Raw genomic sequence first — 15387 nt, forward strand, 5'->3', positions numbered from 1 at the left:
TTATTCCATTTAGAGTCCTTTTGTCCGATTGAGGCGAGGTTTTGCTCCATGATCGAGCCGATGGTGGTTGGGGAAGGACATGAGACCCCCAAACCAGGGCTAGCGCCGGGACTTAGCACTGCCAAGCCCGAGGCGAGGCCACCTCCCACAGACAGAGCCGTAGACAGAGACAGACAATACACTTGATCCCATCCATAAAAATCTGACAATTAAGAGTCTCACTGCCTGTACCGAGTACAGAAGAGTCAATCAAAGTTACTTTATACTACAAATACCGTCATTACGACGATCCCCACGCTACAACACGTAAGCGCCGAACCGAAGAGTCATCAAAACTCATCGACAAGATGTCTGTACCATCAAACAGAGATCCAACAGTGATCCTAACGGATTATACCAATTGGGCTAAATAGTACCAACAACTACAAGCGGAATGCGCCGCATACCAAGTGTGGGAAAAGGTAGATCCAAAGCAACGCGGGATCCCTCTAATAGAACCACAACCACCACTAGCTCCACTTATCGGAAGCTATCAGCCATCAACTGCAGCGACGAATCTGCACGTTACCCAATATCGCCAAGCGATCGGCGACGATAGCGCCGAAGCGCCAGCCTACGTACCGGTACGACCCTCGGACCTCGCGACGAACGCGAAGACGTCCTATAAAGAAGATATCGATTATTACCGAATACAACTAGAAGAGTTTAAAATACTTAACCAGAGATATCAACAAGAGCGGACCGGACTCGGAAAGCTCACCGAGCACATAAGGAAGACTGTGTCACAACACCTCTTCTACAACTGCTGCAAGGCAGGTCTTTCCCATCGGCAGTGGATCGAAAACTTAGCCGCAAATGTTGGGATTGACACGAAGGAGGAACTCAAACGTGCGAGAGAACGTTACCTCGCGGCCCAAAAACCGATGAGGTTGTTAGCACAGTGGGAGACCTGGCTAACTGAGATGGACCATGCAATCACGGAAGGCAAGGCCCTTGGCATACCTGAATGCCAAGACGAAGAGTTTATCAAGGAGGACTTTGTCAAAGCAGTTCTCAAACCATCACCAGAATGGACTACCGCGTTCATGGCCGGTGGAAATAAAGACCCACGTGTCACTGTACGGATGATGATTAAACAGTTCCGAGAGTACGCCTCACTGTTGCATCCGATCAAACACAAGGTCCCGAAGGCCGCCTTTGTAGCAAGTAGACCTCAACTGAACGGCGAAGACGCAGATAACGCCGCCGAGAAGGCCCCAGGAAAGCGAGGTCGCGGCAAAAGCCGAAGGACTCCCGGACCGGGCAAGGATAGGAAACAATGCAAGGTATGCGACCAACAGCACGAACTAAAGAATTGTTGGTACGCGTTTCCGCACAACGCACCTGTTTGGTGGAAGCCACGTGAAACACTGAAGACGATGGCTCAGCACCGAATTGATAGCGACACTGATCTCGAACAAGAGATAAGGGGAGCCAAGAGAGCTAAATTAGGGACACCCCAGATTAAGAAGTCACAGAGCACTCCGGTAGAGGATACTGTCGAGTGACCAGAAGGCCGGAACATAGGCCAGATTAACCTTATGATATTTGCCTCATCATTTATGGCAAAGGAATCTAAGTACCCACTTCAACGTTCTTACATAATGGACTCCGGAACCACTATACACGTCGGCAACGACCTCGGACGATTCACGGATATTCGACCGCCTATGACAGGAGACTTCCTCTGGGCAGGCAATACAAGGGTGTGGATTAAGGCATACGGTTCAGTTACTCTGAGAGTGGATAGCGCAGACGGTCACCGTCTCCTCTACCTCGAGAACGTCGCCTACTGCCCTGACCTACACTGCAGTCTTGTCTCCTTCCGGATACTCCGCCGGCAAGGTCTTTGGTGGGACACCAAATCCGACCCAACAATCCTCCGACGGTCCGACGATAGCGAACTGGCAGTACTACACGAGAAGTACGGACAATGGATACTGGAACTCAATGACGCTGAGGCGCGAGCAGCGTTTTCAACGCAGCAGCCAACGCGCAGGACAGCCGTACGAAAACGAGCTGAGGCTATAGTCTGGCACAAGAGACTTGGCCACCCTGGATCCGACGCCCTAGAACACCTAGTGAACCAATCTGAGGGGGTGAAGATCGTCGGGGTCCCCACAGTGAAATGCGATGCCTGTGGGATATCAAAGTCGAAGCGAATGATACGACGGACGCCCCGGACTATTTTGGAAGGTCCGGGAGAGCGAGTTGCGATCGACTTTCACGACTACGAAGCAGAAAGTACGACCAAGGAGAAGAGTCAGATGCTTATTAACTGCCGCGTTACGGGATACATATGGGATTTCTATCTTAGTGACAACCGAACGGCAAGAGTCATCCTTAAGAGCCTTAAGATGTTCGTCACCTTCATGATGAATCAATTTGGTATAACGGTAAAGGTTATTGAGACGGACAACGAGATATTTTCCGTGAAGCCAGAGGTCGCCAGATGGTGCAGAACAAGAGGTATAGTACTCGAGCCTTCCGCCCCCGATACGCAAGCGCAAAACGGAGGAGCCGAACGCTCAGGGGGTGTGGTAAAAGAAAAGGGTCGAGCAATGCGACTCGATGCACATCTGCCGTGGGACCAATGGCCGGAAATCGCCCGGACCGCCGTCTACCTACACAACAGGACGCCGAAATATCAGAACCGCTGGAGATCTCCATACGAGATGTTCTTCACGGCAATCGCTTTCCAGAATGGAGTTGTTACATCACCACGCAAGCCCAACCTGTCGCATTTATGAGCGTACGGCTGTAAGGCATTTGCGATGACGGATGACACGAAGCGAGGAAAAGGACGTCTACAGAGATTTGACCCGAAAGCCTGGATAGGGTACTTAGTTGGTTACCGTTCGACGAACATATTCCGAATATGGGTACCATCTATAGGCAAGGTCATTAGCACTCGCGACGTTGTATTCGACGAGGAAGTCGTATACAGTGGAGAGCATAAAGAGGTTATGGACAATCTTATACATAGCACCACAGAGGAGATAGCAGCATGGATTCGAACTATTGAACTGCCTCCTAGACCAAATCCCACACGGGAAGAACTTGGAACTTTCTACGAAGATGAGACCATTGCTAGAGCGCCGGAAAATGGGCGGCTCGAGTATGATGAGGCGGGAAGGAAGGTAGTACCTTATCCGACGCCACCACATACGCCCCCACCGGCAGCACTGCTTGCTCAAATGCTAACTAATGTGGAACACCCCTTCAGGGACGATGATACCGGAGGCTACGGCCTACAATCCGAAGAGACTGCCTACGGGAAACAAGGTCTTGACACTGGCTACGGCAAACAAGGTCTCGCGAGTGGTATCCTCCATCCGGAACACAGGATGTTGAAGGAGCCATGGGCAGCCGCCTTTATGGCAGGCACCAAGGCAGGAAACGTTCAAAACTTGGCAGGAGAGCGACTGGACAAGGCAAAGCTTGAGCGTATAATGCGAAACGGCAAGAAGCCTCATCGCAGCCAGCTGCCACCGCCTCCCCAAGCGAACGGCCTGCGAGAGGATCACGAGTTGTTCCATTTTTTCAAAGAGGCTGAGATTACACATCTCCATAGCCACAAGGAAACCAGATCCTGGTCAGAGGTCCCGGCGAAGACGGCTCGGAAGACCGACCAGCAGGTACTGGACTCAATGTGGGTATACACCTACAAATTTGACAAGCACCATCGATTCCAGAAGTGTAAGGCGCGATTGGTAGTGCGTGGAGACCAGCAACGAAATGTCACCGCACAAGAAACCTACGCTGCTACACTAGCCGGAAGATCGTTTCGGATGCTAGTGTCGATTGCGGCCCGGTTTGACCTAGAGCTGAAGCAATACGACGTATCGAACGCCTTCGTCAACGCAGATATTGATCGAACAGTGTACATGCGGATGCCCCCAGGATACAGGAAGCAGGGAACAATACTGCAACTAAACAAAGCGCTGTACGGCCTACGGATCTCGCCATTGCTCTGGCAAAGACACTTCACTGCCTTCCTCCTAGAAATCGGGTTCTCGCCAGTTCCCCACGAACCTTGCTGCATGATCCGAGACGGAGTGTTCATCTTCTTTTATGTTGATGACATTATCCTTGCCTCTTCGAAACGGCACGCGGAAGTAGCTCAGAAAGTGGAAGAGGAACTGAAACAGCGATACAACCTGACCGGAGGAAAGGATTTGCAGTGGTTTTTAGGAGTAGAAGTTATACGGGACCGAGAGAAGCGAAAGATCTGGCTGTCACAGAAAGCTTATGTTGAGAAGATTGCACGGCTGGCAACGAACAAGGACCAACGACACAACACACCAATGGCTAGAGTCGAACTAGTTGCACGTGAGGGTTTGGCGACTCCTGGAGAGATTAACTTGTATCAACGCAAGATTGGATCGTTACTCTTCGCCGCCGTCAACACCCGACCCGATGTCGCATTCCCAGTATCACGACTCGCCCGGTTCCTAACAAACCCTGGTCCACTACATCAAGAAGCCGCTGACCGAGTGCTATTGTACCTGGAGTCAACCAAGCTTCTATCCTTATCATTCGGAGGAGACGACCAATTGGTAGTAGCTAGCGATGCATCCTTTGCGGACAACACCGCGGATCGCAAGAGCTCCCAAGGGTACGTTATCAAGCTATTTGGAGGACTGATCGCATGGAGGGCGAACAAACAAGATACCGTCACGACATCTACGACCGAAGCAGAACTCCTCGCGCTATCGCAAGTGGCTAAGGAGTCCATGTTTGTGCGGATGCTGCTAGAGGAGCTTCGGGTAGAGTTGACGGAGAAGACAATTACGATACAGTGCGATAATACGCAGACGATCCGGCTGATCAACGAGGAGATCTCTCAGCTGACGACGAAACTCCGTCACGTGGACATCCACAATCACTGGCTGAGGCAAGAGGCAAAGCGAAAGTCTATCAGAGTCGTGTATGTACCGTCTGGCGAAATGCTCGCCGATGGTTTCACGAAGACCCTGCCTGCCAACAACTGGCCCCAGTTCTTGACGCAGGTCGGACTGGTTGAAGTGAAGGAACGAGACGTAGAGGAAGCAGATCCAGAGGAAATTCTAGAGAAGATGGAAAGTCTTGTTATATAGTCCGGTATGAATGTCGCAAAGACCACTCCAGCTCAGGCTGCCGAGGAGCGCCGAGCTGAGGGGGTGTGTCAGATTGAGGCGAGGTTTTGCTCCATGATCGAGCCGATGGTGGTTGGGGAAGGACATGAGACCCCCAAACCAGGGCTAGCGCCGGGACTTAGCACTGCCAAGCCCGAGGCGAGGCCACCTCCCACAGACAGAGCCGTAGACAGACACAGACAATACACTCTTGATCCCATCCATAAAAATCTGACAGGTGTATTAGATTGTGGCTGTTCTAGTATTAGAACTACCTGGTAGTAGCTAGTGGGCTTCTTGTTTGGTTTCTTCCTTGCTGGTACGGTGGTCCATGTGCTGTTTTTGTTCTGGGCAGCAATGGTAGCGTACGAGGTTCTATTTTGCTGGATGTTTTGTTGGCTGTTTTGTTGGCTGTTTTGTTGGTTGTTTTGATTATTGCTTATTAGATCCTGTTGAGTTTGGGTAGGTAGGTTGTTTGGAGTTGTAGCTGCGTTAACAGCCTTTTTGAGCGTTTTTGTAGCTTGTTGTGACGCTGTTGTAAGAGTTGCAGTATGGTAGGCTAGCTGAGCTGATAGTTTGTCGTTGATCTTATTTGTGACTCTTCCTGTTTCTGTGTAGTCTCTAAAGACGTCTAGGAGCTCTAGGATCTTGTTTTGGGAGATATGGGTTTGAGCCATTGTAGATGCTTGGAGGATTAGGTCTCTTGCCCAGTAGATAGCTTGTTCCGCATTTTTAGCAACTGGTTTAGCTGCATTATTATTTTGGAAGGGGTTCCTAGTTCTGTAGGCTATCTCGGGTGAGAAGTTGGCTTGTCGCTTGTTTAGTTGGATTGGGATCTCGAAGGAGATCGGCTGGGTAGGTTGGTTGGTTGGTGTAGCTAGGGGGCTTTGTTCTCCCTCTAGCTCCATTTCATCAGCTATTTGGTAGTTTGGGTCTGGGCTGAAGGCTGGTATATAGACTTCGATAGTGTCGCTGTCTGGCGGCATCTTATTCTTGTTTGTAGTTTTCTTATGGGTGTTTCTCGAAATACCTTGAGCCACCTGGATCTGGTTGGCTTGGTGGCCAAGAACATCAACTCCTATAGTAATTTGTTAGTAAATCGATGCAGCCACGCTTTCTAACACCCACAACGTATTTGAAGTTCATTGTTTGCTGCGATCGCCTCTACTGACTCGCGTTTTTGGTGTTGCAATTTTCTCGAGCCCATCTCATCGCGATGCCAGGCACCGGCCACCGCTTGCAGCCCGCTGTTCTCCAGGCTATCCTCGACCGAATTGCTGCCTGCGAAAGTGATCGAGCCATCTCTAGAGCTACAGGTGCGAGCCGTAACACAGTAGCAAAGCTGAGGTTGAGCTTAGAGTTTTGGGGCGTGCCTTATCCGCCGCGCTGCGTTCGACTTGGGCGGCCATCTATACTCCGGCAAGCTCAGCGCGAAGGCCTTCAGGCATACCTCAATGGCTCACCGGGCGCATACATGGATGAGATGAGGGACTTCTTGTACGACGAGTACGACGTTAGGATAAGCCTTGCGAGCGTTTACCGAGAGCTAGAGAAGATGAGATGGTCTCGCAAGCTTGCAACAAAGCGGGCAAAGGAGCAGAGTGAGCCACTCCGCCGCCTCTATCTTGCCAGGATGGCGCAACACTATAAGGCGGAGCAGATCGTTGCGTTGGACGAGAGCGCCTGCAATGAGCGTACGGGCGACCGCAAGTATGGCTGGTCTCCAATCGGGGAGCCGGTGGAGCTATCACACAGCTTCAGGCGATCAGAACGGTGGTCGCTGCTGCCAGCCATGACGATAGATGGCTACATAAGCTATAAGATCTTTCAAGGCGCGATTACATCTGAGATCCTAGAAGACTTCTTAGAGTTTCAAGTGCTGCCGTTCTGCAATCCTCACCCAGGGCCAGCCTCAGTAATCGTGCTTGATAACGCCTCCATCCATCGATCAGAGCGTGTACGGGTGCTTTGCCAAAGTGCTGGAGTACTCCTTGAGTATCTGCCGCCATACTCACCAGATTTCAACCCCATCGAGAAGAGCTTTAAGCAGCTCAAGGGTGGATGAAAAGGAATTCAGCGCAAGCGGAGAACTTCATTGACTTTGGGGTCTTTCTTGAGTATGCAGCGCAGCTGGTGTGCTGTAATATTAACTGCAGAAGCTGGTTCCATAGGTGTGGCTATCCCTATTAATTGTGCTTTTAAATGGATGCCACAGTACGTTTCTATAGGTAGATGATACCATACAAATGCGAACGATTACACCTTAATGCGCAACCCACAAAAGCGATTTAATAATTCTAAAAAAATAAGAGCTATTTCTATACATATAGAACTATCTTAGGAAGTTAACCTGTTATAATCGCATAACGTTGTAGTGTTGTACATAGGGCTATCCAAATAGACTATTGTTGCAGCGCATTTGAAACGCCTGAAAAACCTCAACACTATAGCGGGCACGGGCCGCTGTCACCAAAAACGCTCAGGCCACTAAGCTTCAAGCATTCTCGCCATCATCCTCCACAACACTGCTAGACGGTTCAACCACCAATTTCTTGCGCGCAATCTCTTCTCTTTTCTTACAACGTTCGACTCGTCTCCAGTTACGATCTGTGAGACCCTGGTACCCAGCTTGCCATTCTTTTGCAGTGTTTTGTAGCGTGAAAAACCAGCCAGGAGGCTGCTTGAAATGCTGCGTCCACAACTTCAAGATATCACCAGATGGCTGCATCAAGAGGTTGATATCCATAGCTCCGTCAATAACAAGAGTCTTATAAAGCTCGTTAATGTCCTCTCCAACTGTAGGAAATTTTAACTTAAGGTAGTTAAAGAAATTACTAGTATGCTCGTTAATCTCCTGCTCATGATCATATCGGATAGGCGCCCACTGAGATGCACTAGATACCTCAGCTCTTGTTATCGTTGGTGCAGCTGCCTGCAAGTTAGACTCCTGTTGAGGTTGCCTGTTCATCCGCTCAAGCTGTCCAACGATGAGCAGTTTTGTTAAGCTTTTGATATCATCGTCGCCATCTCCAGCCGCCCGCAACTTGCGCGTTTTCTCATGCACCCGCAGGTCCTTTGCTCTCAAAATTGCAAGCCGTACATCATCAGATGGCTCATCGTACGTTGCCCTTCTCGCTGTAATTGCTCTTGCCCACATGGAGATAATGTTGCCGTTGACAAAGAGGTGATCTTCGAAGCGCGCTGGCTGCCTCGCTGTTGGCGCCATCCAGCAGCAATAAGGATAGTTCTCGCAATGGGTATCTGTACAGCGCCATCTATCCCGGATAGCAATAGCATGCCCGCTACCTGCTTGTTCAGCTGCTATTACACCAGCAAGCCCCTCCTCTTGAATCACCGTTGCGGTGCGTCGACGAGGACCGTCGACAACCGTTGGCAACGGCTGCTGCTCCCCTGGAATTTCAGCCAAGATGAGCTCGAAATCGACGTTTACTGGCTCGCTGACATAGTTATCAACCTCTACAACAAGGCGCTGAAAGCTATTCCACGTTGCATCAACACCTCGCCGCAATCGCTTTATCGCGCGCTCGCGTTTGGCCTGCTTAGCTGGGTAAACAACAGTGCAAACAGATGAGATCTTCGCTCTTTTTGGCCGTAATTCTGCAACAACGTCATCTACCCACTGCCATAGGTCGTCGAAATGCAGCGAGTACAGCCGTACGCCGTGCTCGCTATCGGCAGCTTCAGGAATAAAGTGTTTCTCCATATCACCACCAAGGCAAGCCCTCCACCTAACGCGCAGTACAGGATTAACCTCATCCTCTAGCGCTTGCGATGAGCGAGGCAGCCATGGAGTGCCTTCTTGACGTCGGTACGCTGGCTCTCCCTCATCCTCAACACTACCGGCAGCGCCCTTAGCAGCGATCTCATCCTCATCCTCAGGCAGCGGATCGCCATCTCCATCCTCGAAAGTATCCTCATCCTCGCCAACGATATCTTCAGCTTGCGCGGAGGCAGCTGTTTGGGTGGCTTGCAGCTCAGGCTCGGACAACGGGCTTTGACGGCGCGGCGGGGCAGTCGCTGGAGGCGACGGCAGCGCCTCACGGCGGACACGTTTAGGCGTTAAATGGGTAGGATTTTGTCTAGTTGCTGGCGCTCTACGCTTCTGGGAGGACGGGTTAACGCCTTGATCGAATGGCTGCTTCGGCTTACGCTGGCGCTTGGGCGGCATCCCAACAGCAGCTAGATTGAGCTCGCAACAAGCTCCACACAAACAAAACGCTATACACGAACGATTTAGAGTACAGGACTAGCTTCATGGGCTTCTGGAGGTGGGAAACGGCTGCTGCATTAATTTACTAACAAATTACTATGGGAGTTGATGTTCTTGGGCACCAAGCTAACCAGATCCAGGCGGCTCAAGGTATTTCGAAAACCACAATATCGATAGGCAGTGGGCCGTGCGTTTTTGTTTTTCAGGACTCGGACGCGTCGCGTTCAGGATGTTTTGACTCCTTGTCTCTCCACAACCACGCGGCTGCACGGCTTGGGAGTAGTTGGAATATGTTTCTTTTGATGGGTTTAGTCGGTTTCTGATGGAGTTTTACGTGTTCTGAAAAACTCGGAGTTGGTGTTGTGTGTACTTAACAAGATTGTTACCTGTTGGTCTATAGCAATATAGATTAATAGTTGTCGAGCCTGTTGCCTCCCTTCTACCAAGCACGCCACTCCACTGTCTCGCCAGACAAATTTCACGTAACACTAACGTAAAGCTTACAGGCCTTAGTGCGGACCCGGATAGAGAAGTATAGAGCCCGAACCCCGTGTAACACCGCCCCTGTACAACGAGAAACCCGGTAAACCAAGAACAACCAATGGAACTGTAGGGATGACGAGTTTTGCAACAAGGTGGTGTGTTTCATTGGCTCTTCTCGGCCCACAGGGTTTCTCATTGCACAGGGATCATAGATTTTGATTCCTGAATTATTCAAATCAAACACCCGGAATCAGAGTCAAATCAGGCCGAGTCAGCACGAATCAGAGTCAAATCAGAGTCAAATCAGAGTCAAATCAGAGTTAGGTGTTGTTGGTGTTTTTGTATAGTTATACTGCAAATAGGGTCCTTAGAGCCTCACTGTCCCTCACTGTCGCTCCCATAATTACTGTCAATGTAGTCATTTGGCAGTCTATAAGCGACACCACGGTGTGACCAGTCCTTTAACAGCTCCGAGCATCTAATTGTGTTAGCACTCAACTGAGATCTCTCCCACGACGTTGTCCTTCTCGCCTTGCTAAATGTTCGCTCCGACTCAGCGCTCATTGCAAAGGCAGAGAGCACGTCAATAGCGAGTTGTGACAGGGCAGGGAAGGTTTGTCGTTGTGTCGGCTGGGCCCACCACTTAATAACCGTCATTTGTCTCCCTTCCAGGGTTGGCAGTCGACTCGGAGGGGCGTAGATGAAGGCTTTAAAGTTGTCCTCACTGTCTGCAACAACGGCTGATTGTCGTTGCCACTGATCAAAGGCTGACAACTCGGCTGCGGAGGTGTCTTGATCCCTTAGGCTGCTGGACAGGGTAGGCTCAAGCCGATCACGGTACATATGCCATAAGGCCTCTGCCCGTTGCAGACCTAATTTCAACCACTTCTTCTTCTCTGTTGTATTCCATTGATTCTGTAGCCATTTGTAACGACGCTCTGGGTGCAGGAGGGCAGCTGTAATGTAGGCACCACTCTCATCAATAAGCGCGTAGTACTTGCTAAAGAGAAACCAGGCCGTGTTCAGTGGGGCGAGCAGAGTCTTGTGCTTAGAATGGTGCCTCTGTTGTTCTTCGAAGTGGTTAATTAGGAATTCCATGGATGGTTGGAAACAGTCAAGGGTTGCTTGATATCCCTCTGCCTTAAGAGTTACCTCCTTAAAAGGAAGAAGGAAGTTATGGACATGTTCTAAGAGTGTCCATTCGTCGTCTGTAAGCACAACTAACTCCAGAGCATCAGGATATCTTGTATACAACGCATTGAGAATAGGCCTTGTTCTGAAGGCCTCTTCAATCATAAGAAGCCAACCATTCCACCGTGTCTCGCCTGGGATCTTAGGGATAGTTGCTGGGCACTCTGGGAACCCTTTCGCCAGTGTCTTAAAGGTAGACTCCGCAACAATCAATTCAATCCGGTCACTCTCCTAGACCCACTTACCTATCTAGGTAGGGCTTAAACTCCTATAGGTAACTACTAGGCTTAAAGCGGTAATCAATCAATCCAATCTGAACCTTCTAGGACCCACTTAATTGATTGTTGCGGACTGTGCTTAAAGGCTTGATTAAACTTGTCGTCTCGCAGAATAACTGCAAAACTGCGGAGTTTTGCGAGTGCAGGGTGCCTTACAAGGGCTGTCTTTGCAATGTTGTAGTTACTCCCACTGTAACTCTCCGTCCCGTCCCTGTCAGACTCCAATTGTGACAACCTTGCTCTTTCATATGCTAGTTCCGCTGCTTCCTCGTTGGTTGCGAACATAAAGGCCTGTGTAGCGAGGTTGATAATATGGCCAATGCAACGTAGTCTTCGTGTCTTCTCAGTCCAGTAGTTGATGCCTTCAACACGCGTGAAGGCCTCAATTGCACGGATAAGCGAGTCATTCACTCCTACATTGTCAGAGCTTATCCAGCCCAACCGTGTAGTAAGGTTGTACTTCTTGATAGTCTGTATAAGAAGTGTAGCCAAGTATGCCCCAGTTTTAGACTCTTCGCTATCAACGTTGACAAGGTCAAGAAGGAGTTGAATTAGCTGTCCATTTTGGTCAACAAACTGGACATTTACCGCCTGGAAGTGCTTATGCCCGTGCATCGTCTTCCACGTGTCAGTGCTGATGTGGAAGCAGCTGATTGTATCGTCGCAGAGATACCGAATAACCTCCTCTTGTTGAGCGCGGAAGTTCCGGACAATGCGTGAGGACAGTGAGCTACTGGAGCGAAGTAATACATGCTCAGCCTCGGGGTTGACAGCTATAATCAACGCTTTGAATTCGTCAGAGACCACTGATTTGTGCGATATACTGCACGCTGTCACGAAGCGGGCGAGGGCGTTGCGGAACGGCTGCTTTTGAGCAGCATTGCGGAGGACTGTGACGGTTTGATTGTGACTAGATTCAGCATGCTTTGTAGCCATATTATGAAGGCCTTGTTGCAGGTTGTTGGCTTGTGCAATCGTCGAGGGTGTAGCTGAGAATCTGCCCACAAAGATGGCATGTTTTCGGAGGTGACGAGCCGCATTGCTTGATGGGCCCTTCCAGTTACAATTGCCCTCTGCGCAGTAGAAGATTTGATGGCCATGATCATCCCTCTCAGCCTCGTAGGGTAGCCGTGCTCTTGCGTGCTTCCAAACTGACTTGTCCTTCTGCCCGAGGCCTCTGTGAGGTGTACTGCTGCCTCTCTTCCTCTTGAGAAACTGTGCCCCAGTCTCCGTCGCAGGAATAACTGGCGAAGGCGTCGGAGGTGCAGATGATTGGGACTGGCTGTCGGCATCGTTGAGGAAGGAGGCAATCCTCTCATTGATATCAATCAGGCTGGTATTGTCGGTGTCCTCTGCAGTTCCTGACTCGTCCAGCGGTGCGATTGACGCATTATCATATATATCATCCTCATCAGGGACAGCGAATGTCTGGGTTACGCGGCTTCTTCTAGGACGATTGGCCATAGTAGAAGCCTGGAAGGTGGGTTGTCAAGCGGAATAGCTTAGGAGGAATCATGTCGATTGGTCTATCTATCGCGAGCGGCAGCCTATATGAGGCTTCCTGGCTAAGAGCAAACAGATAGACAAAGATCAGATAGAACAAAGATAGGATAAAACGATAGGGCAAACAGCAATCAGCTGTACAGACCGGAAACTTCCCGGCTCCTTATCAGAGCTCTGGCTGACATAGGTTAGTAGGTTAGATGAGGGTGTGTATACAGCTGAGAGACCGAGTTCTTGAGGATTAGGTATAGCCGAAGTTGAGCCGGCTGATTCAATTGATTCAGAGTCAAATCAAAAGGTCATGAATCTGAGTCAAATCAATCAAATCAAATCAGATTTGATTTGATTATGAATCAGGAATCAAAATCTATGACAGGGATGGACATTACCTCCTGAGCCTTGTTTCTACCGGATGTCATGAAGCTCCCTGCTGTACATAAACGAGGTTTTATAGCAGCGATGCAACGTGAGATCTCTGATATCAAGCACAAGGACACCTGAATAGCATTAAAGATGATTAAAGTTGGTAGGGTGGGCGCCTCGCTTGTGTGGGTGACTCGCTTGTAAAACACGTTAACTATTTAATGTTTGTCGAACTCTGTTATTCTCTCTAAAGTCTGTCCCTATGTGACGAAAAACCCTGTGTGCCGAGAACGACCAACCGGATCGCAAAGATGACACACTTCTCTTGGACCCTCGTAATCCGATTGGTCATTTTCGGCACACAGGTTTTTCGTCACATAAGGACGGACTTTAAAGCACATCACGCCACCGAATCGCCAGACAACTTTCACGGAACACTAACGTAAAGCTCACCGGCCTTAATGTGGGATCCGGCAAGAGAAGTAAGTATAAATAGATCCAAACCCCGTATAACCTAGGGCAGAAACACTTCGGCTGAATTATGATTGGCAGACGAAACTTTTGAAAGGCACCTCTGTGAAGTCTGTCCCTATTTACTCACATCTAGGAATCTCCACTGCGTAGGTATAACGTGCTTGAACGATATTGGTGGTTCGCTGCGGGGGTATTCGACCCACAGAGACGGACGTTAGCTATCTCGTCCTTATAGCCTCTCTAGTTCAAAAATTACGGATAACGTGAAAGACCTAATAAGATGCTTTTTTACACAACGCCATCCACCCTCCTCAAAGACACCTTCCCATTCTTCAAGTGTCGGAATATAGACTCCCATCATAGCGTGACCAAATTCAAAGCCCAAAGTAAAGATAGGCACATTGTCGACGTTGGTTGAGTACTTGCAGTGAGTTTTATCGGTGTTCAGTAGGATCCGAGTACCGTCACCGAGGAGAAAGCGGCGGACCTTAGGAAAGGCAGTACGCAACTTTTGGAGTGTAGCAATACAGTTCTCTCGAGGCCAGAAATCGTGGCCCATCATAAAGCATGTTAGAAGATCGACCTGAGCAAACTCGTCGCGGTAGCTCAATGCGCGCACGTCACCCACAACAAAAGACAACCGATCTCCAAAGCCACGCTTAATCGCGTCGGACCTAGCGACCTCTGTGGACGGTTTAGCGATATCTACGCCGAGACCAACAGTCCCAGGATATCTTTCAAGGATCTCCATTAACCGCTCGCCGCTTCCACTTCCTAGATCAACGACCGAATGGATTTTATAATCGATTCCATCCATAGCTAGCCAAAATGCTGGGTCGAAATGTTCGCGGCTGATGTCTTTGGAAGCGTACGAGATCGCAACCGAGTCTCGTTGGTAGAATTTTCCTGTGCGATTTTCGTTCCGTACCACGTACTGCATACGCGAGAGGAGTCCACCTGACCCAAGAGTGAGCCAATGGAAAATGGATTTCGATCGGTAGACCTCATCAAATAGCTTGCCAGCCGTGGCTGTGTGGTTGTCGTACTCGACCACATGTACGACAGCCAGCGCGGTGACTAAGCCGTGGATAGAGTCATAATGTAGGTCATGTTGCGCTGCAAATTCTTTGACATCCGTCTTATTTCCGTTCCGGAGTTGATCAAGCAGCCCAATTTCCCAGGCAGCGCCGATTGATGCGGCAGCGATGGCCGAGTTAAATATATAGGCGACGTCGCGATTTGAATCGACCATATTAAGACTGTGTCCAACACAAGATAAGAAAACAAAAGAACAATAACAGATCTAGAATGTGACTTATAACGATTCAATAAGATAGAGGATTAGTCGTTCCTTGAGTAAAGAGATTGGCTTAGATATGGCAGATCAGATTGTAACAACGAAGCCTCAGCCTAAAAAAATGCTACTAGAATTTTGACCAGAAGGAAACATGTTATATAGCTGAGGCTAGTAGTAATTTCTCACTCTTTAGATTAACTAGGGTATGTAAAACTATGTAGCCGGTTATGTTACAGCCGGAAGTCAGTATTCCGAAACATAGACCTTTAATACGGCTACCTCAGGGCTTATTATAGATTGGGTAGCTTTTGAGATAGTACCTTACAGGATATGATAGTGTCGGACGGTACTAGGTAAACAGTTGTCAGAATATGGGCATATTTTGGGTGGTGGACAAAATCTGGGTGTTCG

The 15387-nt window shown here is 49.4% G+C and overlaps 9 protein-coding genes across 9 annotated transcripts; 4 read left to right on the forward strand and 5 right to left on the reverse strand.

Moving 5' to 3' along the window:
* Positions 1-962: 962 nt before the first annotated feature.
* PtrM4_112500 (uncharacterized protein) lies at positions 963-1547 on the forward strand (the record flags this gene model as incomplete). Its single annotated transcript, XM_066107995.1, has 1 exon — positions 963-1547. One exon carries the CDS (start codon positions 963-965, stop codon positions 1545-1547), a length of 585 nt encoding a protein of 194 aa, XP_065962444.1.
* A 96-nt stretch (positions 1548-1643) lies between these two features.
* PtrM4_112510 (uncharacterized protein) lies at positions 1644-2789 on the forward strand (the record flags this gene model as incomplete). Its single annotated transcript, XM_066107996.1, has 1 exon — positions 1644-2789. The coding sequence occupies one exon, from the start codon at positions 1644-1646 to the stop codon at positions 2787-2789; it is 1146 nt and encodes a 381-aa protein (XP_065962445.1).
* Positions 2790-2813: 24 nt separating this feature from the next.
* PtrM4_112520 (uncharacterized protein) lies at positions 2814-5138 on the forward strand (the record flags this gene model as incomplete). The annotated part of the gene is made up of 1 exon (XM_066107997.1): positions 2814-5138. One exon carries the CDS (start codon positions 2814-2816, stop codon positions 5136-5138), a length of 2325 nt encoding a protein of 774 aa, XP_065962446.1.
* Positions 5139-5295: 157 nt separating this feature from the next.
* PtrM4_112530 (uncharacterized protein) lies at positions 5296-6302 on the reverse strand (the record flags this gene model as incomplete). Its single annotated transcript, XM_066107998.1, has 3 exons — positions 5296-5301; positions 5654-6234; positions 6269-6302. 3 exons carry the CDS (start codon positions 6300-6302, stop codon positions 5296-5298), a joined length of 621 nt encoding a protein of 206 aa, XP_065962447.1.
* Positions 6303-6372: 70 nt separating this feature from the next.
* Positions 6373-7221, forward strand: PtrM4_112540 (DDE-3 multi-domain protein; the record flags this gene model as incomplete). The annotated part of the gene is made up of 1 exon (XM_066107999.1): positions 6373-7221. The coding sequence occupies one exon, from the start codon at positions 6373-6375 to the stop codon at positions 7219-7221; it is 849 nt and encodes a 282-aa protein (XP_065962448.1).
* Positions 7222-7650: 429 nt separating this feature from the next.
* On the reverse strand, positions 7651-9345 carry PtrM4_112550 (uncharacterized protein; the record flags this gene model as incomplete). Its single annotated transcript, XM_066108000.1, has 2 exons — positions 7651-9027; positions 9106-9345. The coding sequence occupies 2 exons, from the start codon at positions 9343-9345 to the stop codon at positions 7651-7653; spliced, it is 1617 nt and encodes a 538-aa protein (XP_065962449.1).
* Positions 9346-10245: 900 nt separating this feature from the next.
* PtrM4_112560 (uncharacterized protein) lies at positions 10246-11166 on the reverse strand (the record flags this gene model as incomplete). Its single annotated transcript, XM_066108001.1, has 1 exon — positions 10246-11166. One exon carries the CDS (start codon positions 11164-11166, stop codon positions 10246-10248), a length of 921 nt encoding a protein of 306 aa, XP_065962450.1.
* A 194-nt stretch (positions 11167-11360) lies between these two features.
* On the reverse strand, positions 11361-12803 carry PtrM4_112570 (uncharacterized protein; the record flags this gene model as incomplete). Its single annotated transcript, XM_066108002.1, has 1 exon — positions 11361-12803. One exon carries the CDS (start codon positions 12801-12803, stop codon positions 11361-11363), a length of 1443 nt encoding a protein of 480 aa, XP_065962451.1.
* Positions 12804-13908: 1105 nt separating this feature from the next.
* Positions 13909-14931, reverse strand: PtrM4_112580 (methyltransferase MppJ; the record flags this gene model as incomplete). The annotated part of the gene is made up of 1 exon (XM_001942129.2): positions 13909-14931. One exon carries the CDS (start codon positions 14929-14931, stop codon positions 13909-13911), a length of 1023 nt encoding a protein of 340 aa, XP_001942164.1.
* Positions 14932-15387: the final 456 nt, after the last annotated feature.

The sequence above is a fragment of the Pyrenophora tritici-repentis genome, chromosome 5, assembly GCF_003171515.1.
Source record: "Pyrenophora tritici-repentis strain M4 chromosome 5, whole genome shotgun sequence".
NCBI lineage: Eukaryota > Fungi > Ascomycota > Dothideomycetes > Pleosporales > Pleosporaceae > Pyrenophora > Pyrenophora tritici-repentis.